Genomic DNA, 22,912 nt, shown 5'->3' with positions numbered 1-22,912 from the left:
CTTTAGGACAGATGTACCTAAGGAAGGCATCTGGTTAAAGCTGTTGAAGGAGGGAAGCAATGAAACTGAAAGCAGTAAGTGGGCCTTATTCAGACATTGGTAAGAGTGGTACTTACACTGTACTAAATACCATGCACTATTTTAAGCACTTTACAGATACTAACTCATTTAGACCTCATAACAACTCCACAGGGCAGGTACCATGGGTATCCTGAGGAAACTGACATACAAAGAGTAAAGTCACTTGCCTAAGGTCCCACAGCTAGTAAGTGGCAGAGCTGGGCTTCAAACTCAATCAGTCTGGCCCTGGAGTCAGTACTCTTAAACATCATGCTGACTGTTAACTATGCTTTTCTTAATTGAGCTAAAAAGAAAAACAAGAGGAATAGCAAATAAGCATAAGTGACTCTCTAAAAGCTGTTCAAGATATGTCAGGGAGTTTTTAACAGGCCATAATTAACCACAAAATGAGTTACTAAAAACAAAAAACAGAAATGTTAACTTTAACATGCTTTACTGAAAATTTAATATTCATTATGAAATACTCTTAGTTCAATTATAAAATTTAAGTTTTGGAGTTTTTTAAAATAAAAAATACAAGTATGGGCTTCTAATTTATGTTATGTATGGATAGATTGATTTACACAAATCCTAATGTGGTGGGCTACCAAATACTTGGCACCTCTAAGCAGTAAATGTCAAAAATATAATGTTCTTACCAGAATTAATAAAAACTTACATATAAAAACTATATTTAAACTGTTAAGTCTCAAAACACCAGGCCAAAGGTTTTTCCCAACCTCTTCTTTCCTAAACATAACTACCTCTCCTCAATGGGGGTAGTTTTGTGACAAGGCTAAAATTTCACAGGAAAGTGGGTACATGGGCCGTTCCCCTCCTCCTAAGAAGTCAATTTGTCAAGACTTACTGTGGCCACATGTGTTTCAAATACTAGTAGGAAACAAATGAGTCGACTTAACACAAAAAGCAAACTGTTATATAAGGGATGAAACATTTCAATAAGCTCAGATATGACATAATGACACTATCACAGGCCTGAATATCTTCTTTATCTCCTAAATAAGTTGAGCCCCCAACAGGAAAAAGGTCACCTCACAGAGAACGCTATGAGATTTTTAAGTCGCTAGACTCCTTTCCATCTTCTCTTCCTCATCAGCTCTTGATACTGCTGTCAAATTCTACACACTGGCAAAGAAAAAAGGGGTGAAAGTTGAGGGATTGTATAGAGAAATAAATTTGTGATTACTTGTACTAAAATATTATAGCCATTGATATAATTTAAAATGCCTAAAACACATGGCCTGTCCTTAAAGAAATGCCAATGTGAACATTAAAACCACCATAAAATAACTGAGAATGGGATTCATTACATTTCAGCAGAACAGCAACCCTCTATCCCCCACCCACCCTAGGAAGCTCAATTCAATTTTACAAAGGCACTGGGAAAAAATGTGCTTGTTCCTTATAATGGCTGTCAATTCAGAGACTATTTGAAGTACAACTACCAACAACTAGGGAATCTCAAACTTGCTGAGTATTCAGTTCTTATCTCAAAAGCATCTCCACAGACCTAGAACATGGGGGAATTCACCTAGAATGGATACACAGGGACCAAGCCATTGAGAAGGCTAGAAAAGCGGCACCAATGAGCTTTTCACAAACTGTAGGCTTTCCCATAACCAAATGATGCTGCCAATCCCTGAAAGGCCACATGAGTCTGATAGACTGTTATACACTGATTTTTTTAATGCTTTTAAAAAAATAATCAAGATGTAATTTACACAACATAAAAATTTCACCATTTTAAAGTGTACGTCTCAGTGGTTCTTAGTATATTCACCATGTTGTAGAATTATCACCACTATCTAATTCCAGAACATTTCCATCACCCCAAAAAGAAACCCCATACCTATTATCATATGCACTGATTTTACCCATACTTTCTCCGCAGATATCTCTGTGGCCCATGCAGGTATTTTAAGATGGCTGGCTGGGGTGAATCTACACAGTATCTATATGGTAAGAAAACAAGAAAGCTACATTGTCCAGAAGGATACTGAATCCAAATTCTTGACATTTTAGCAATTACACTAATGTAATTTTTTTATATTGGCTAAGAATGGCAGAGAAACTTACATTCAATATCCATCTTCACTTAACACATTAGTGTGCCCCAAATTCATCCAAGATGTTAAAAGAAGGGAAGACAATCTACTAGGATTAGCCATAACTTTCCATAGTTGCAATTTCAAAATATAGAAGATGCAAATGTGGGAAAACCTCCTTTAGTATCAAGCATAGCTGGATTAAAAAAAAAAACAACAACAACAACAAAATGAAAAACTTAATCATTAAGTAAATATTGCCCCATTTGGGAAAACAATCCCTACACCAGTCCAGTATTTAAAGTAATGTAACTTTTATCATTCTTGTGACCTAGACCCTCTCCTAACAAGAAAAATAACCTTTAAGCAAAGGTCTGGCAGGAAAGCCTGCAGATGTGTAGTGCTCAGGCTGCTGCAGGGCTCTCATTACCTAAGTGAGCTCATGGCTTCTAAGACACACAGGAAGGAGACCTCACCTTCAGGCATCAGGGTGTTGAAAGCGGGAGGAAGTAGGTCCACGAGGGTGTCTTGCTTTTGTGCACTTATCTGGGGTGCTATTTCCAGAGAAGGAGCTCCTTTATAGAGTGTGCCCAAGATGGATTTCTCTAAGTTGCTCTCAGAGTTGTCCAGCTGCCCTCACCAATAAGTCAGTCTTTGTAGGTTGATAGAAACCACCAGTCAAAGCAGATGCAAATGGATTGTGGGGAAGCCTTCTTTAGTATCTAACATAGCTGGATTAAAACAAAAAAACTTAACCATTAAGCAAATCTTCACTTTAATCATTACTTTCATAGCAAATATCAACTAGGTGCTATGCTTGACTCTACCTTTAGCATGGGCACTTAATTATTAATGGGGATTTTGTGGGCTTGACTGAAGACCACGAGCTCTTAATTTTTGTGCTGTAAGAAATTAGTTCTACTTGATAAACAAGTAAACAAGATCTAGAAATATTTATTGGTAATTTAACTCATGCTTGTTGAGGTTGCTTAGCAACACTTCCAGTGACTTCTGTTGTGCAACAAGTTGTACTCTGGTAACGTATTTACAATTTTATTGCAATTTGCAATAATGACTTAAATACAGTTTCATTTCCTGAATTTTCCAAAACACAGTCAGATGCAATCAAGTAAAGTTCATGACATTTATACAATGTACAAATTAACAAACTTGCCTCCAAATAGTTGCCTATGGAAGAATTGCTACAATATCCCTGTTTAGAGAAGCCCAGGGAACAGACCTAAATTTTAAAAAATGACACTTGGCTAGATGACGCTATAAAACATTTATTCTCTGTCTACCCATAAGAAATCACCCAGTGGCCAGAAAACTCCAAAAAACCTTCACTAAACTGGAATTCATTTTCCTTTACCTCAAGAGCATTAAGAAGTCTGAGAATCAACTGCAGGTGAAGGAATCCAAAAATGATCTGACGTCTTTAAGGCTTACATCCTCTTATAGGATCAAAATAATGAGGCAGAAACTAGGTTTTTTTGGTGACCTTTCAACCATATATTTTTAACAAAATAATTGTTATATAGTAAAAAGTCCAATCGGCTAAATTCGTACATACATTTTTGAATGTAATTACTCCAAAATTTCCTGTTAAGTCTGTTTTTCTAAAACTCTTCTAATACGATATATAAGATAGACTTATAAGTGGATGGACTTACAAGTGGATTAATTTCCATCTTTGTCAAATAAAAGGACAAATTACCTAGCAAGATGTCAGGTGGTTCTTGTACTGAAGGAGGACTGATACATGCATATTATCATTTTACTACATGCTAATCAAATACTTGGAGCTGAACAACAGAGGAAATTTGAATATAGCCATTTTCTAAACAGTTGGGATTCCTCAGGTCTAGCACAAGTGTCTACTACACCAATTTGCTGAAAGGATTATTTCAAAGTTTTTCTTAAAGCAAGATTATTCATGAGTTTAGAAAAAAAAGTTATCCTTCAAGCTATGTTATGAATAATCCTCTTGGTTTAAGAAAAAAAAGAGCTCAAACTCTAGGACTTTATTTGTGGGGCAAGAAGGCAAGCTTATGGAAAGGCAATTATTTGTTTTTGGTGGATTGTCTGCCATTATGATGAGTGCCACCCAATTTTAAAAATTCCTGTTTAAGTAATCTCTACAGCATACGTGGGGCTCAAACTCATAACCTCAAGATCAAGAGTCAGATGTTCTTCTGACTGAGCCAGCCAGGTGCCCCGAGTGGCACTCAATTTTAACAGATTTTTGGATTATGGCAAAGATTACTGCATATCTCATAATCTCAAATAATATCAGGCCCCAAAAATACACAAAGTGTGATTTATGTACAAGTCTTAAAAAGTAAAAAAAATAATATTAACAGGTAAAAAAATACAGACATTAAAAAAAAGGGGGGTCTATATCTGTATTTCACAATGGGATCAATGCAAAATATAAAGCCATATTCAGACGGGTACAAATTCTGGAAGTTCAGAAGGGAGAATTTTTAAAAATGCTAGCCAGCTCAAAATTTTAAAGTAAATATTAAAATCAAAATAAAAATATTCCTGTGGTCTAACCCCCAAGGGTAACAAATGGGTTCACCTTAAAAAAAAAAAAAAAAAAAAGTGCCATTAAGTATACAGGTGCCATCATCTGTATCTTCAAACTCCCTGTTCCTAAGAGCAGGGATGACAAGGGAATAAAGTTTCCCAAAAACATGACAGCTTCTGAATGCCCATAAATCTACCAAGGAAGATAACGGATGCCTATCTCTGATTTTTGGATAAAAACATAAACATATACGCAAATGAACACTTAACAGGAAATAAAAAGATGGGAACACCTACAACCTCCAATCACCCAATCAAGCTTGGGCATTCATTCCATCTACTTCTGTTGATTACTAAGCCACCTCCAGAGCCAAGACTGATTACTCTGCACTTACCCCACAAGCAATGGAAAGACAGATTTTGAACAAATGAGCATCAACAGCACAAAAACTCAGATGTTAACATTTACATGGATGTCGACTTGCTTCATCTGTCAGTTCGAAATGGCAAGAAAACCCTTCTCATACAGATTCCACAGTCTACTCGATGACAGCACGACATACAGAGGTTGCTGACACATGAGCCAAAGTGTTCTACGTATCTCACTGTGAAAAATATGATCTGAGCAACCAGAGATTATAAAGAAGTCCCAATTACGGGCAGTTGGCAGACTTTCCCATCAAAACCATACTGCTGCTTCCCCACATCGTGCAACTGACGGGACTCCTCACAGTATCCTCTGAGGTGAGATCATTTCACCACAACCGAGGGAAGGATGGCAGAAAGACCTTCAGTGAGAAAAGGACCCGCAAAGCAGTGGCCACAATAGAAGAGGAATAGTTAACACGAGTCAGGCTGTAGCCCAGGAAAAAAAAGCTTCAACTTCCTTCAACCAATGGCAGGGACTCTCACAAAGAAACCAATGCGCTTCCTAAAAGCCGTGTCCCCCAATCCCAGAACAGCTTCCCAACGGGGCTTACTTCGGTGAGTGACAACCGGGAGCTCCTCCTGTCTAGTTTTAGTTCCTTCTACTCCACCAGAGGAGGCTTCCTGCTCTCGGCTCACCGGGCGGCAGCACCGGGTGGCAAGCCTCAGGTCCACCTGGGGTTCCTTCTAAACACGCACAGCACCTGGGAGCCCCAAGCGCACGGGAGGCGCTCCAAGAGCGTGGGGGGCGGGGGCGGGACGGGGACCAACACTGCTGAGGAGGAGGGCAAGCCTCTGCAGCCTGCCGCCCCCCCGCAGGGCCCCAGCGCTAGGTGGTCCCTTAACGCGCCTCCAGAGAACACGAGGCGGCGGCGCCGGGGACCCGCACTCCGACGCGCGCGGAGTCCCGGGGAGGGCGTTTCCGTCTACGGGACCCCCGCGGACCCCATCGCCCTCGGGGTCCCCGACTCAGGCCGGGTCCGCTGTCCCAGCAAGTTCCCAGCTAGAGGGGGCCTCCACCGACATACGGGGCTTCGGGGACACAAAAGGGCTCCCGGGCGCGGAGCGCGGGGCGCCTGACAGGACCTCGCGCCGCTCGTCACTCGCAGCGGCTCGAGGGCAGGCCCCCGAGGCACTCATCCCGGCTGTACGCCGGGGCCGCTTATCGCCCCGCCAGGGCCTGATACTGTGGTTTTCACGGTCTGAGGAACAGTTAGGCCTCACAGGCCTGGCCGGAGATGTGCGCTCTCCGCACGCTCGCGCTCCCGCCTTCCCCACTCAGCGGCCGGGCCCGGCTTTCCCGCCCCACGGCCCGGCCAGGGGTTGGTGGCAGTTGGGAGGCAGTTGGGACCGGCCCCAGCAGGTTGGAACCGGTCTGGGCCGGGCCGGAGGAGGAAGGGGGGAGGGAGAGGCCGCCTCGCGCTCTCCCTGCGCGCGTGACTCACGCTGGCCGCTGACGTCAGGCGTGCGCGCGCGGCGGGGGGGGGCTCTACGTACGTGTAGTGCTGCGGTTTCTCGGGCTGTGCCTGCAGCACCTGAGCGGTAGCGGCCGGGGGCGCCGAGGAAGCTGCGGAGCCGCCGGGCCCGGGGCCCTTCGACATGGTCCTGTCTTCCTGCCTCTTCGCCGCTCCCCTTTTATTATTCAGTCTGCGCGGTCCGCGCCGAGGACCGAGTGCGCCTGCGCCGCGCCACGAGAACGTGAAGACCCCCCGCACGGCAGCAAGGGTTGCTGGGAGTTGTGGTCCTCGGTTCGGCTGGAATTTTACCGTCGGCAGAGGGTTGCTGCCAAAGGAATGGACCACAATACCCAGGGATCCTTGCAGTCGGTGTCCCGGATGCTGAGGTCCCGCCACGGCTTGTGGGGATTGCAGTCCCGCCGCGTTTCTTCTTCTTACCAGTGAGTTTCCAGTTTCGTAGGGGAGCTTTCCTTGAAACTGGAGCCTCTGGAGTGGAAGAGGCCCAGAACCAGAGAGGCCCTAAGGACTTCTGTGAAACATTCCAAGTGTAATGTCACCACCAACAGTGCAGTAATTATCTCGCCACCAGACTTGGTAGACCTTGGGTTGAGTTCTGATGCGGGTCCCAGCAGTGCTTCAGAATCTGCATTGTCCGTTCTTAGCTCTGGGCCTTTGTGCTGCGGGCACCTGCAGTCCATGCCTGCGGCCAGGCTAAGTGGGGAGGCATGGAGGAGTGTCCGCCTCCTAGAAGTCAGCTCGAGGAATCTTCGCTAAAGTAGAGCCACACGAGGCAACACTCTGTTCCCGCGTCTTTGCCGAGGCGCCCCATAACCTTCACCAGCCCTGACACCCAGAGCTCCACAACTTGGGCCGCTTCCCAACTCGACACCTGGCCTGACCGACTTGTTTCCAGCACGTTAGGGGCCAAGGACGAACTTAATCTTTGTCTAGAATAGTCTCAGATACACTGGCAAGTCGCAGGGGTGTGGAGAAGCGTCGCACGGCGTCGAGAGGCAGAGCATGGGTTTGGGTAAGGGATGCAACTTAAAATCCAACGCAGTTGCCTGCTCTGGACGCCAGCTTTTCTGTGTTTTCCAACCCCGCTTCCCACTAAAGGGGCCAAGTGCTCCATTCTGTGGTTTTGGTTCAATTATCCAACCCCCTCACACACACACACACACACACACACACACACTCTCTCTCTCCGAGATCTAGGCGTTTGGTCCTGTGAGCTTTACAAAGGTCTTCATAAACATATGGATATTTGTCATTGAATTTCGTTTTCCATAATGAACCTATTTAAGTCCATTGTTTTTAAGACTGATTCGTATTTGATTAGATGGGTTAACTAATGATTGTCAAGTTAATGAAAAACATTCCCAGTAACCTCAGGGATGAAGGAAGGAGAAGTGAGTGGAAAATTGTTAGTGTTTAAGAATGACATTTTATTTAGTTCGAGTAACCTCACATCAGAAGCCAAGTTGTCAGCCTTACAAAGTTGAGAAACTGGTATTTCCTTAACAGGCCAAATCAATTGTTTAACCACTAGGGGCATGTGAAGATGAAACATTCCAAAAGGACAAATAAAAGTTGTAGTGTATTTGCTTTAACCCTGTTATTAAATCCAAGTAATTGATTTATATGTTATGCCTGAAATAACCAAGTGTAATTTGAATGAAGAAATACAGCTCCTAGCACTAGGCTTTGAATAAGTGTATACCATAAGCTTCAAGAAGGAGTGTGTACTGGTAAAATTGGAAGATGATATCATCCAAACTGTTTAATTTACAAAAGAAGAAACTGAAACTCAGAGAAGTAACTTGCAGGAGTTACTCAGCAAGCCCATGGCAGAACAGGAACTAGGACAGCAGTCTACATGCTGCATCACATTCTACATTGTTTTGATTGTATAAACATTTTTAGTTCTTTCCCATTTCCTGGTTGCTTTTCCTCTCCTGCACCAACTTAGGAAAAAGAAAAACGGGCCTGACTGCCCAGTAGGAAGAACAAACTATTCCCATTAATTGCCCTTTAAGTCTAAATCTATACCTAGTTTCTCCTGGAGCATTTAGTTCTCCTCTAGTAATTAGCCAAACTGCAAAAAGGAAAACAAAACTGGAGCGTCTGTCCTCTGGAGGCTTGGGACAGACAGGTTTCCAGATCTTTTAGAAAATCGTTGGAACACAAAGGGGTTGTTAACTTAGGAACCCATTCCTTTTCCAGGCCATCTGGGCAGTCAAAAAACGTTAACAAGGGGATCCCTGGGTGGTGCAGCGGTTTGGCGCCTGCCTTTGGCCCAGGGCGCGATCCTGGAGACCCGGGATCGAATCCCACATCGGGCTCCCGGTGCATGGAGCCTGCTTCTCCCTCTGCCTGTGTCTCTGCCTCTCTCTCTCTCTCTCTGTGACTATCATGAATAAATAAATAAAATCTAAAAAAAAAAAAATGTTAACAGGGTGTTTTTCTGGTTACATCTCAGAACATTTGAGAGCCTTTTGTGTGGGATCTAACCAGTGCCCTGATCCTTAGCTTTACACAGGTTCTGAGGACAGGGCAAGAGCCTCCATCTTGGTTTCTCAGCCTCACATGAATGAAACAGAAAACTTAATTTTTACCCTTCTGTAAACTTTGGGCAGAAAGCAGAAAGTAATTATCACATAAAAGTTTATATATTTATATATATATTTTTTAATTTTTTATTTATTTATGATAGTCACAGAGAGAGAGAGAGGCAGAGACACAGGCAGAGGGAGAAGCAGGCTCCATGCACCGGGAGCCCGATGTGGGATTCGATCCCAGGTCTCCAGGATCGCGCCTTGGGCCAAAGGCAGGCGCCAAACCGCTGCGCCACCCAGGGATCCCTACATAAAAGTTTAGATGTCTGAAAAAAAAAAAAAAGTTTAGATGTCTGATAATTAAATACAAATTGTGCCCTGTTAAGGTTGAGAGGGCTGGGGGCAGCCCCAGTGGCGCAGCGGTTTGGCTCCGCCTGCAGCCCGGGGCGTGATCCTGGAGACCCAGGATCCAGTCCCACCTCGGGCTCTCTGCATGGGGCCTGCTTCTCCTCTACCTGTGTCTCTGCCTTTCGCTCTCGCTCTGTGTCTCTCGTGAATAAATAAAATAAAATCTTAAAAAAAAAAAAAAAGGTTGAGAGGGCTGAAATGAGAGGAATTTTGATGCTGGAGATAAAGTCAAAGACATTTTTGTCATAGCAGCTGTTTCATATTGTACATTTTCCCCCTCCCTATTGATACTGAGAGCAGCCCTTCGATGTTACAACTGAGGTAATTTACAGGTTACAATTTCTGAGGTATTTGTATTTGTATGTCATAATTATCTGAGTTAAAATCTACCCGTACATGGTTTTGCTACTTCTTAATTTTGATAATTTAAAATATTCAGTGGGGGAAAAAAATTCAGCAAACCCAGAGTAGGAACTACAGAGTAAAATACCCAAAGCTCTATTTCAATTTTCTGAGCTTTGTTTGGTTGGTCTTAAACTTAAGCCTGCTTTGGTATTTTATATACCTGTGTCATCAAGAGAACTGAACATTACAATCCATCAAAGACATTTATTTAGGCAAAGGTAGGGATTACCATTTTTATATATTTGTCATGTTTCTTAGAAATAATACCTACTAGAATACATCATTAAATACAAGGGCTTGTATTTAATTTAGTTTTCTTTCGATTATTCTTTACGGACGTGCAAACGCTATCCTAGCACTATTTCCATTCTGGCTGTAATCATTTCATTCAGTTGAATTACATAATTTAAAAATATGTTGCTTAGTAGGTTGTTTCAGCTATTGAAATCACAAAGTATTTTGTGATAGCCTAAGAACGTACAAAACAGTACTTACAAAATCAGTTATTGACATTTTTTTCCTTGTATCTAATATTTACTCCTACCTACACTAGCATACAAAAGAACTGATTTTTGGTTAAAATGTGTATGCTTGATATGTAAAATACTTGGTGGTGTAATATGATTTGATGAATTCAAATTCTCTTTTACACCATGTACATAACCATCAAAATGTGAAAGTAAATAATCACATGGCACTCATTTTATTCTACATTGGAAAATATTTACAAGAATTTCCTTGAAGGAACCTCTCCTGCATTTTATCAGCGAGATGCGAATTTGGGTAGGCTCCTGCCCGTCCGGCCCCTGAAGTGCTGATAAAGACCTATGTAATTCATTTGCATTGACTTTCTATTGTAGAGCTTTGGAACCAAGGGAAGGATCCAAACATAGCTTCATTTTATCCAATCAGAAGAGCCGCTTCGTGCTAATCGCTGATTCGTCCATTCCTCTTTGCATTCATCCAATCATCAGGCCACTTTAACAGCCAATCAGCGGCCTAGATGCCCACCAATCCGGGAGCGGGGCCGAAGCACGGCCTTTGTGTCGGGGATGTCAGCGCGTCGGCGAAAGCTCCCGCCAATAGAAAAAGTCGTTGGTGTATGCAAATGAGGTCCCTATGACGTAGAGACGCAGCGTGAAGCGTGGGTATAAAAGCGGAGGCAAAGGGGGGGTTTGGAGCATAGAGCGGTTTGGTCGTTCGTTGGCGGGTCTTCTTTTCTTTGCTCGGCGCCTGCAGCTCTTCATTGGGCAGCAGCAGCGGCGCAGCAGTCGGAGGAGCGGTCTAAAACTTCAGCATTGGGTAAGCATTGGCGGGTCTGGTCGCGGTTCGAGGCCCCGCCGGCCGTTGATGCCGGGGGCCGCAGCCGTTGGAAGCGGAGTGCTGGCTGGTGCGGGCTGCTCGGGCCCCTGGCGTCGGGTGTGGGCCCCGGGAGGTTTTCCCTTGAGGCTTGGTTCCGGAACCGCGTCTCCACCTCCTTCCCTGTGGTGATTCAGAGGTCCCGACGTCGGGTTCCGGGCAAGCGGGGCCTCCGCCCGTCGAGGAGGGGAAGTGACTCCTCCCCGCGCCCCCCCTCCCGGGGGAGGCTGCTGCCGCTCCTCGCCGCCTGAGTCATTAGGGGAGGGGGAGGAGGCGGCGGCCCCGGGCCATCTGCCGCCGCGGAGAGGCGGGAGGGCAGGGGCGCCGAGCCCGTCTCCCCCTCCACCCCCGGGGGGCGAGCGCCGCGGCCCCGGAGTCACAGATGTCTTCCTTAGGTAAAAGAAAATGGCCCGAACCAAGCAGACTGCCCGTAAATCCACGGGTGGGAAAGCGCCCCGCAAACAGCTGGCCACTAAAGCCGCCCGGAAAAGCGCCCCTTCTACTGGCGGGGTGAAAAAACCTCATCGCTACAGGTAGGCGAGGCGGCAGGAAAACAATGACGGGGCGGCGCGCGGCCCGCGCGGGAGCGCGTTCTGGGGTTGGCGCCGGGCGCTGTCCGTCCCCGGGTGTCCGCTCACACTCCCCTGCCCGCTCACTGCAGGCCTGGGACCGTAGCCCTTCGGGAGATCCGCCGTTACCAGAAGTCCACCGAGCTTCTGATCCGGAAGCTGCCTTTCCAGAGGTTGGTGAGGGAGATCGCCCAGGATTTCAAAACCGATCTGAGGTTTCAGAGCGCCGCCATTGGCGCGCTTCAGGTAAGGCGAGCGCGGCGGTTTAAGGTCGGAGGGCTCGTGCGTGGCTTCCCCTCCTGGAAGAGAGTTTAATAGTGTGGCTCTTGTCCTCAACAGGAGGCCAGTGAAGCGTACCTGGTGGGTTTATTTGAAGATACTAATCTGTGTGCCATCCACGCTAAGAGAGTCACCATCATGCCCAAAGACATCCAGTTGGCTCGCCGGATACGGGGAGAGAGAGCTTAAGTGAAGGCAGTTTTTATGGTGTTTTGTAGTAAATTCTGTAAAATACTTTGGTTTAATTTGTGACTTTTTTTGTAAGAAATTGTTTATAATATGTTGCATTTGTACTTAAGTCATTCCATCTTTCACTCAGGATGAATGCGAAAAGTGACTGTTCACAGACCTCAGTGATGTGAGCGCTGTTGCTCAGGAGTGACAAGTTGCTAATATGCAGAAGGGATGGGTGATATTTCTTGCTTCTCATGATGCATGTTTCTGTATGTTAATGACTTGTTGGGTAGCTATTAAGGTACTAGAATTGATAAATGTGTACAGGGTCCTTTTGCAATAAAACTGGTTATGACTTGATCCAAGTGTTTAACAATTGGGGCTGTTAAGTCTGACCATACATCACTGTGATAGAATGTGGGCTTTTTCAAGGGTGAAGATACAAGTCTTAACCACAGTGTAACTTACAGTTTCCTTAAAAAAAAAAAAAAAAAAAGTAAACCTGGCAGCTATAGAATACACTATGTGCATTTATAATAGCTATTTTATATATTGTAGTGTCAACATTTTTAAATTAAATGTTTTACATTCACATGTGGTGGGGAGTCTTGTCATTAAGGTGTGTGTAATTTAAAGTCCAGTTGGTTTTCTCCTAACTAGACTGCACTTGTTTTCATAATAGTAAAATGCTTTGCAAATTATACCTTGCATAAGTCCTCATTCTACCACATGTTAACTAATCCTCTAGCTGATTAATGCAAACACTAATGGGGGGATTTTATTTATAAGGGCTCTAGAATATAATACAAGTTATTCACACCAGCATCATCTGTTACTAATTCTAAACTAGTTAGTGCAGCTTTTCTTTGTGTTGTGGTTGGTCTCATAACTAGGTTGAGTTTTTCTCTACCAAGAGGGAAACAATGCCGAAGTTCTTTTCCTTGTGGAGTTTGTATTATAATAACCCTTAGAGTAAACTTGCTGTGGGGGAGGGGCACACAACTCCAGCTTTTTTTGAACCTCTGCGGGTTAACATGGTGTCGGGTTAGGTTACATCTGATACATGGTCCTGGGAAAAATCACTTTATAGAGATGGCCTTTCCGAGTGGTTTTAAAAATTATCCTTCTATTGAAGTCTTCTAGGTCAATTATGTATGTTGACTAAATTTACAAATAAACTTGTTTATTCAACTAAGTGTCAAAAACCTACATTGAATATACAAAGCTTGAATACATCCATCATTTAGATTCTTTGTATCTGGAGGTTTGAGCTTAGTTTATATCTGGTTTTGCTTGGTAGATGAACCATTTATACACAAAAATAGTTTATACAAGTTATTTTAACACAAGTCCTCAAGTACAGGACTCCTTGTTGGTCTAAGCTGCTTTTTCAGTATGAAGCTAGTTTTCTTGACCAGAGATGGTCCATTGTATGCATAGTATCTAGATGTCAGCAAGACATGGGCACAAGAGCCATGGTTCTCAGATAAGCATTCTGTGTGTTTGAAGCGGATAGCTGTAGAAAGATAGTTGTGCCCAAATAAAGTAGCTGTTTTTGTTTTTGTTTTCAAAGTTTGGTTTCAAATTCAAGGGACTTAGGCAAGCTAGGATAGGCTTGATTTTTGGCAAATTATTGAGTTTTCATGGGGCCACGAGGGTGGAGTCGAATATATAATGTGAACTGGTTTTCTAGAAGATTCACCATAACCAGCTCTGGAACAGTGACTTCCCAGTTGTGATCTCAACATAGTGCTTCTGAAGGACATTGTGATCTTCGACGTTGGAACGTGCTGTTGGAATACCTGGCAGTGTCAGTACAAGTAGACTTCACTATGGTGGTGGTAGTTGATTGAGTTTACTAGCTGTGATAACCCAAATGGGGTGAAACTTGAATCTTCTCCCCCAGCACATCTTCCCTCCATCCTGATGTAGAGGTTTGTGGGTTTTATTGGGCAGCTGGGAATCTGCTGCTTTAAATAGTGCAGCTTGTGCTTCCACACTTTGAGCATACTTAACCCAGAAGGCAAAAATATCTTTTGGTTCTAGGAAGCTGCCCACACAGGATAACCCGGGGTTTAGGTGATGGAATAGAATCTGTAAGGAGAAAAGCAAAAGCTGGAGCTGATGAAGGTATCCTGTGCCCTTGATGGATGAGACAAAAATAAAGTTTTTGAAGTTGAGACTATTTGATCTTGTTAATGGTCTTCATTTGAGTTGATAACCTTTCTTTCACAAATAAAATTTCTGTGGGGAAATGCCTGGAAAGTTGCCTTCTGACTTGCTGGGGGTGGGGGAAGTGCATTCAGTAGTGACAGGACCCTTATTCTGAAAGGTGATAGGTGTCACAGTTTGCTCAGGATAGTGGCAGGTGATGCCTGTTGAACCTGTGTATTAGTGCATTTCTTGACTATCAGTGGACTTGACTTGGGCTCTGTTTGGTTACCAGGAGATTCTGAAGCAAGCCATTGCCCTTGTCCTGTGCCCTTAAGAAGGTAGTTGAAGGGCCAAGGTGGTTGTAAATTGTTGGCCATGAGCCAGGTCCACCTTCAGTGAGTGTGGCCACCATTGCTCTCCCTCCACATTTGTCCTGTCTCCCCTTTCGCTCCCCCTTTCCCTTGCTTGGCAAGTTACACTTAAAGTAATTGTGGACTTGTGGCCCCATGCTGCTGGGTCGGTGCAGTATCTTGCTTCATCCCCGAACTGTTCATGTTCAGTGTGTAGACTGGATGATTTAAGCAACACATAGAAATTACATCCTATTTACAAAGTTTAAGGTGGTATCAAAGGAACCTAGGGAGGCAAGCGCTTCAAACCTGGCATATTTCCAGAGATCTGCCTTATATAGACTTAACTGGGCTCCATCACACCGCCAGAAAGAAAGCAGGTCCGGGAGAGGCCGGCAAGGGCCACCCCATGCCCCTTGCCAGGCCTCCCCAACCCCTTAGGGGCCTCTGCTGCCTCCCAACTGATGTCTCAGTGTAGGGGAACGAGCTCTGAGCCCGCTAGCTGGACTGGAAGTAAACTCTTTCCCACTCATTCATTTCCTCAGTCATTTTTCAGCTGTCTCTGAACAGTGGTCTCTCCAGGGTTCCCCCTTCTTGGCTCCTTGCAAGCATTGCTGCTTGCCTGGTGTCAGGCATTGGGCCTGGGGTCTGTGCAGCAGTTGGAAAGCAGGCCCTGCTGAATCACTTTCAGGTGGGGTAGTAGAGGGCAGACACAAGCCAGTTAGCTGTCTGCCATTGTGTTGGCAGGAAACAGGTTTGCCCTTCAGTTACTGAAGGATGAGGCCAGCCTATAAACAGCCCAGGGCCGGAGATCAGAGCCTCAGACCTATGGTCAGCCTAGCTGCCTCAGAGAAGGGCGAGGTGTGCGGTTGTCACCACACCCATCTGCAGCTGTTGTCTCACTGGCGGTGCTGTGGTCCCCCAGGCATGAGAGTCTTGAGTCTCCACCCTGCACATCCGGTCCCCACCCTACTTCCCCATCCCTTGGGTTGGAAGCACTTCATAGTCACCTCACTGAGGCGATCACAGCCTATGTCCCTCAGTCCCGCCCTGGGCAGGGATAGAAGAACACAGCTGAACTGGCTGGGCCTTGTCTGGGCCCCACATCCTCTTCCTTCAGCCCAGTGGTGGTCCCATCTGCCCCTGTGGTCCCATGGCTCAGGGATGTCCATCCAGCTGGGCTTGGCTTTTGGCCAGGAACTTCAGCACAAACAGCTGGCCTTCCAGCTGCCTTCCTGAGGGCAGGGCTAGGGGAAGGAAGGAAGAGCCAACTGCCTGCCCAGGCTGCTAACCCAAATCCTACAACAGCCCCAGGGAGAAGGCTGAAAGTACCCTCTTGGGCCAGGTGGCTGGCCTTTTGGCTCCCTGACCCCTTTGTCAGCACGTGTGGGGAATGAGCAAGGCTGTTGGTCGAGGTGGGTGCAGCTGGGACAGGTTTGAGTTTACACGTAGAGGGTTATGCCGTGAGGCAGGGCCAGAGCCTGACGTCCCCTCCTGGAGGTGCCTGTTCGCAGGGGCTCTGCTAACTGCCCAGTAGCCCCTGGCAGTGAGGGGTCCCACCCACACACCACTGTTGTTCCAAGCAGACTCATGGGACTTCTCTGTGATGTGCCCCCTGCCTGTTCTGGGGTCCTTACCTGAGCATCATGCCCAGCTTCTGCCAGGGGCCAGGATTGTCAGTCAGGCACACCTGGGAACAGCATTTCTTAGCCTTCTCCCCTGACCAGAGGACCCTCCTCACACACCATCACCCTTCCCCATGGAGGAAGCGAAGAGTTCTGCAGTCACCCCCTCTACCATGGAGAGGGGGCTTTGGTAAGGCTGTGGTCCCTGGAGGGGTTGGTTATAAGGTCACACATGACTTGGAAAGGGTGCCAGGGTCTGGGTCTTCCCTCCAGCAGCTGCCAGCTCTTGTTCTGAAAGCTGCAGGTCTGGAATGCACACAGTAATGGAGGGTGGGCAGAAAAGGAGAAGCCCATCTCAGACCACCAATACTACCGACCAGAAGGGCTCCGGGAAGGCAGGCTGGTGGGCTTAGGGGGCTTTAGGTGGCCTTTTGCGGAGGGGTATGTGAGGGACCATGCACTTCCCTGTGGAGGTGGTACCCAGGCTCCGTGAGCCCCCACTTCCCTCCTGCCTTCTCTGTTGGACATACTGGGCCTCGGGACCTTTCCCCATAAGCTCCTTACTGCTTGGTACTGAGCCAAGAGCATCAGCAGAGGGAAAGCAGGGGGTTGGTTCCAAGGCCCAGGCACCATAGGCCTGAGGGTCTTGCTCCAGCGTGCAGCCCTCCCCCTCCCCAGCACCGTACCTTTGGGCAGTCTCAGTCCTCATGCCCACCCACTACAGCCTGGAGGCCTGGACCAGCTACAGTGACCAGTGCGAGGTGCAAGAAGACATGACTGTGGCCCTACACTGTCCCCTGCATCCTGGATTTCTCCCTGGCCATTGGCATGGTGGTCATCAGCCTGACAGGCAGGAATTTTGGGGACATGGTGAGGGCACCAAATAAACACAATGCCTGAAGCTGGCCCCTCCGAGCAGGAGCATCCAGGCCAGGGAGGGACAAGAAGCTCCTGGCACTCTGAAGCGAGGCCTGAGCCCTGCCTGCTTTTGGAGTCATGCCTGGCACACAGCAGAAGCTCCGGACTTGTCTGCTGAGCAACCTGGATGGCTCTGGCAGCCCCATAGCACAGCTGGCTGGATCTGCTCCTGGCATGGGTGGCAAAGAATCAGCCCAATTCCCAAGAGCTTTGGTTACTGGCCTAGCTTCCGAATCAGGAGTGTTCCATGTAGAAGCGGGCTGCTGTGGCTTCAGAGAGCAGCTGCCCGCCCCCTCTCACCCAATCCCTTATTTGAATCTGAGCTTTCTGTCTTCACAACTTAGTATGCAGGAGCTGAAGCTGGTCAGGATGCTCCGGGGGACCAGGTGGTGGCTGAGAGGGCAGGCTCAGGGGCAGCGAGGCTCAGGTTTGAGGCCCAGCTGTCCCATTTGGATGAGTTCCTTTACCCATCTGTGCCTCCCTATCTGTAAAACGGGAATAAAAACAGTTACTACCTAATAGGCTTGCAAGGATTTAATGAAATAATCTGTGCAAAGCCTGGTGACTAAAAGTATTTGACAACGGAAGTAAAGGGCACTGGCCAATCAGAACACAGCCTGGGAATAAACAACCAGCACTGCAGTACAGGCGACTGCAAGCTCCATATCAGTATTATCCGTATTACAGAAGCTATTATCATGAATATTACAGAAGGGCCAAGGGGGTCCAAATCAGGAGATAGGTCAACCCTCTGGGAAGAACCAGAAAAGCATCTCCCAGAATGAGTGAGAGGATGGGCCATCTGCAGAAAGCAAACATTTTCGGAGAAGGTGTCTATAGATATTAGCATAGAAGAAGTGCACCCAGGTCCCGTCGGGGAGCCAGGCTGTGATTGCAACAAGCAGTCAGAGCTACAGGGAGCCCAGAGACCTCAGTTGCATGAAGAAAACCTGGGTCTAGCAGGGAGGATCCAAGGGCTAAGAACTGGACACAAGGATAGACAGACTCCAGTAGAGAAGAGGCACTTTTATTATTATTTTTTTATTTTTATTTATTCATGAGAGACAGAGAGAGAAGGAAGCAGAGACACAGGCAGAGGGAGAAGCAGGCTCCATGCAGGGAGCCTGATGCCTGACTCGATTCCAGGACTCCAGGATCATTCCCTGGGCCAAAGGCAAGCACTCAACTGCTGAGCCAGCCAGGCGTCCCAAGAAGAGGAACTTCTAGAATGCCAGTCCTCAGTCAGGAGCCAGGCCTCACAATAACCCACTTGTGCATCAGCAACCTCTCGGCCTGCCTCAGTCACTGGGCTTCTGGCCAGCATGGCGGATAGTGTATCCCTGTGGTGGGTGACCCTGGGAATTCTATCATGATGCCTCAGTCCTGCGTGACAGTTGGCTCTGGCTGTGCTGATACTAGTGAGTTTTTCAGCCAGCAGAGAAGAGGACAGACCTTGGGATGCAGTGTCTGCATTAAGGTGTCATCTCTAATCCCCTGCCCCTCCCACCCCAATCCCATCATATCTGGCCAGGAAAATGGGAGGGAGGGTCAAAGGTCAGAGACAGACTTCCTGCTGGACAAATTTCATGTAACATGCTACACGGGATTAAAAAACTGAGAGTAAACACATCTTCCAAATAAAATCAATGTTTCAGAGTTCATCAGTGAGCAAACAGGAGCAGGCCCCTTGGTGAAACCCGGTTCTCCAAGAACAACTAAAACAACACCAAGGACAAACATGGGGCAAATGGATGTGTTTTCAATCAAACTGAAACAATAGAAATAAAAGGAGTATAGGCTTTACAGGGATTAGGACTCCTCCTCTCTCTCTTTACTCAGAAAGCTCTTTCCTACTCCAGCAGAGCACTTAGCCCCAGGGGGCCAGATTGTGTCTTCCTCTCGCCCAGAGCATGAGAGCCTGGGGCTCTTATCCGGCCAATTGCACAGGAGAGTCCAGTGATGTCTGTTGAATTAATGGATGACTGATAGTAATAGCAGACATTTATTCTGTGTTTACGAAGTGCCAGCTGCTGGGCCAGGCCCTATATGAAGATGAGCTCATTCAGTTCTTTTATAACAGGAATCACTAGCCCTATCTTACAGCTGAGAGGTCAGAAAGGTCCAGTTATCTGCCTGAAATCACACAGATCTCAGATCACAGATAGTCAAAACAGAGATTTGGGCTCAGGACCGTTGGATGTCAGAGCTCAGGTAGATAGAGGATTCACAGAGAAGTGGTTGCTTCGTCCCACACTGCTCCAAGAGTGGTGCCCGTTGGAAGGCATGGTTTGTGAGTTTAATCCCATTTCAACCAGCCCCAGGAGCCACTCATTGTCTTGTTTTGTTTTGTCTGTGCCAAAAAATGCTTTACTGAGGAGTGCTCAAAAGTAGCAAGCCATCAGATGAAATTTGGAATTGTTGTATTTCCCAAAGTTTTTTTTTTAAGATTTATTTATTTTGGGAGGAAACTGAGTGGCTCAGGTTTAAATTTTTTTTAAAAGATTTTATTTATTTGAGGGGGATCCTTGGGTGACTCAGCGGTTTAGTGCCTGCCTTGGGTCCAGGGTGTGATCCTGGGGACCCAGGATCGAGTCCCACATCGGGCTCCCTGCATGGAGCCTGCTTCTCCCTCTGTCTGTGTCTCTGCCTCTCTCTCTCTGTGTTTCTCATGAATAAATAAATAAAATTTTAATATATATATTATGATATAATATATATATAATATAATGATATATATAATATAATGATATAATATATATGATTTTATTTATATATATATAAGATTTTATTTATTTGAGAGAGAAAAAGAGTATAAGAGAGAGAGAGAGCATGAGCAGTGGGAAGGGGTAGAAGGAGAAGCAGACTTCCTGACGAGCAGGGAGTCAGATGTTCGGCTCCCTCCCTGGACCCTGGGATCATGACCTGTGCCAAAGGCAGACACACTGACTGAGCCAACCAGGCATCTCAAGATATATTTATTTTATTTTATTTTTTTAAATATTTTTATTTATTTATTCATGATAGTCACAGAGAGAGAGAGAGAGGCAGAGACACAGGCAGAGGAGAAGCAGGCTCCATGCAGGGAGCCCAACGTGGGATTCCATCCTGGGTCTCCAGGATCACGCCCTGGGCCAAAGGCAGGCGCCAAACCGCTGCGCCACCCAGGGATCCCAAGATATATTTATTTTAGAGTGAGAGAGAGTGCAAGTGTGTAGGTGGGAGAAGGGCAGAGGGAAAGGGAGAGAGGGAGAGAATCTCAAGCAGACTCCTCACTGAGCTCGGAGTTTGACACAGGGCTTGATCCTACAACTCTGAGATCATGACCTGAGCTGAAAGTAAAAGATGGATGCTTAACCCACAGAATCACACAGGTACCTCTCCCAAAGTTTTTAAAAACAGTTTTGAGGGATCCCTGGGTGGCGCAGCGGTTTGGCGCCTGCCTTTGGCCCAGGGCGCGATCCTGGAGACCCGGGATCAAATCCCACGTCGGGCTCCCGGTGCATGGAGCCTGCTTCTCCCTCTGCCTGTGTCTCTGCCTCTCTCTCCCTCTCTCTGTGACTATCATAAACAAATAAAAATTAAAAAAAAAAACAGTTTTGAGATATATTACACATATCATACAACTCACCTATTTGAAGTATAAAATTCAGAGGTTTGGGCATATTTACAGACACGTGCAACCATCACTATGGGCAATTTTTAGAGCACTTTCTTTGCCACAAAGAGAACTCAGTAGCCTTAGCTATCACTCTTTATCCCTTCCATTTCCCTCAGCTCTAAGCAACCATTAATCTTTCTATCTCTGAAGACTTGTCTACTTTGAACATTTCATATAGATGGAATCATACAATTGATGGTCTTTTGTGACTAGCTTCCTTTGTTTACCAAGTTTTCAAGGTTTAACTGTGTTGTATCATGAATCAGCCTTCACTCTTTTTATGCCTGAGTAAAAATCATTGTACATGCCACATTATCTTGATCCATTTAGCTTTTTTGGGTTATTACCACCTTTTTAAAAAAATTTACTTTCTTTAATAATCTCTATATCCAAACTGAGGCTGGAACTCACAACCACCAGCTGAGCCAGCCAGCCACGTGCCCCAGGTTATTACCACATTTTGGCTAATATGGATAGTGCTGCCATGAATATTAATGTACAAGTTTTGTGTAGACATATGTTTTCAATTCTCTTGCATATACACTTAGGAATGAAATTGCTGGGTCATGGAATCCCTGGGTGGCTCAGTGGTTTAGTGCCTGCCTTTGGCCCAGGGTGTGATCCTGGAGTCCCAGGATCGAGTCCCACATTGGGGTCCCTGCATGGTGCCTGCTTCTCCCTCTGCCTGTGTCTCTGCCTCTCTCTCTGTGTCTCTCTTGAGTGAATAAAAAAAACTTTTAAAAAAGGTCTTTCCAAGTCTCTTGCCCATTTTGTTATTTATTTTTTTTAAGATTTTATTTATTTATCCATGAAAGATACAGAGAAAGAGAGAGGCAGAGACACAGGCAGAGGGAGAAGGAGGCTGAATGCAGGGAGCCCGACTCCGGGCTCAATCTAGGGGTCCAGGATCAGGCCCTGGGCTGCAGGCGGCGCTAAATTGCTGAGCCACCCAGGCTGCCCCTCTTGCCCATTTTAAATTATTTGTCTTTTTTTTTTAATATTTTATTTATTTATTCATGATAGAGAGAGAGAGAAAGAGAGAGAGAGAGAGAGAGGCAGAGACACAGGCAGAGGGAGAAGCAGGCTCCATGCCGGGAGCCCAACACAGGACTCGATCCCGGGACTCCAGGATCGCACCCGGGGCCAAAGGCAGGCGCTGAACCGCTGAGCCACCCAGGGATCCCCAATTATTTGTCTTTTTTGAGTTGTAAGAGTTCTTTATATATATTTTTTTCTTTTTTAACTTTTATTTATTTATGATAGTCACAGAGAAAGAGAGAGAGAGAGAGAGGCAGAGACATAGGCAGAGGGAGAAGCAGGCTCCATGCACCGGGAGCCCGACGTGGGATTCGATCCCGGGTCTCCAGGATCGTGCCCTAGGCCAAAGGCAGGCGCTAAACCGCTGCGCCACCCAGGGATCCCTTCTTTATATATTCTTGATACAAGGTCATTAAATATATGATTTGAAAATATTTTATCCCGTTCTGTGGGTTGTCTTTTCACTTTCTTGATGGTGTCCTCTGAGGCCACAAAAGTAGTTTATTTTGATGAACTACAACTTATCCGTTTTCCTTTTGTGTCTTGTGCTTTTGGTGTCATGTCTAAAGAGCCACTGCTGGGGCACCTGGGTGGCTCAGTTGCTTTGGGCTTGGGTTGTGATCCTGGGGTCCTGGGATTGAGCCCTGCATCGGGTTCCCTGCTCAGTGGGGAGCCTGCTTCTCTCTCTGCCTCTCTCCCTTGCCTATGCTCTCTCTCTAATAAATAAAATCTTTAAACAACGACAACAACAACAAAAAAAGCCACTACCTCAGCCAGGTCCTGAAGATTTAACCCTATATTTATTTCTAGAAGTTTCCAGAGCTGCATTTTTAAAAACTGAAATGTAAATAACATAGTGTTATGTGCTTCAACTATATG

General features: G+C 46.1%; 2 protein-coding genes across 22 annotated transcripts in view; one reads left to right on the top strand and one right to left on the bottom strand.

Annotated features, from left to right (window-relative positions):
• Positions 1-6,759, bottom strand: part of UNK (unk zinc finger) — a 33,581-nt gene extending 26,822 nt beyond the window's left edge. For 2 of the 21 annotated variants that reach the window (XM_072781584.1, XM_072781588.1), the window contains exon 1: positions 6,582-6,757. In XM_072781584.1, the coding sequence (XP_072637685.1) occupies positions 6,582-6,685 (104 nt within the window). In that variant the 5' untranslated portion in view covers positions 6,686-6,757. Of the gene's footprint in view, positions 1-248; positions 365-1,112; positions 1,207-1,930; positions 2,034-2,157; positions 2,323-2,602; positions 2,858-5,053; positions 5,540-5,638; positions 6,454-6,581 lie in introns of those variants that run through there. The other 19 variants (XM_072781592.1, XM_072781590.1, XM_072781591.1 and 16 more) reach the window with 19 other exon arrangements.
• Positions 6,760-11,056: 4,297 nt separating this feature from the next.
• H3-3B (H3.3 histone B) lies at positions 11,057-14,475 on the top strand. The gene is made up of 4 exons (XM_072781609.1): positions 11,057-11,211; positions 11,664-11,801; positions 11,930-12,083; positions 12,177-14,475. Exons 2-4 carry the CDS (start codon positions 11,674-11,676, stop codon positions 12,303-12,305), a joined length of 411 nt encoding a protein of 136 aa, XP_072637710.1. The 5' UTR covers positions 11,057-11,211; positions 11,664-11,673; the 3' UTR covers positions 12,306-14,475.
• The last annotated feature ends 8,437 nt before the right edge of the window (positions 14,476-22,912 follow it).

The sequence above is a fragment of the Canis lupus genome, chromosome 16 (genome assembly GCF_048164855.1).
Source record: "Canis lupus baileyi chromosome 16, mCanLup2.hap1, whole genome shotgun sequence".
In the NCBI taxonomy this organism is placed as follows: domain Eukaryota; kingdom Metazoa; phylum Chordata; class Mammalia; order Carnivora; family Canidae; genus Canis; species Canis lupus.
This window is presented reverse-complemented; position numbering and strand designations above follow the sequence as displayed.

Bases quoted from the DNA above. Each gene is read 5' to 3' on its own strand.
- H3-3B (XM_072781609.1), top strand. From the start codon at position 11,674: ATGGCCCGAACCAAGCAGACTGCCCGTAAATCCACGGGTGGGAAAGCG. The intron at 11,802-11,929 runs GTAGGCGAGGCG...CGCTCACTGCAG, and splicing joins AAAAAACCTCATCGCTACAG to GCCTGGGACCGTAGCCCTTC. The intron at 12,084-12,176 runs GTAAGGCGAGCG...TGTCCTCAACAG, and splicing joins CCGCCATTGGCGCGCTTCAG to GAGGCCAGTGAAGCGTACCT.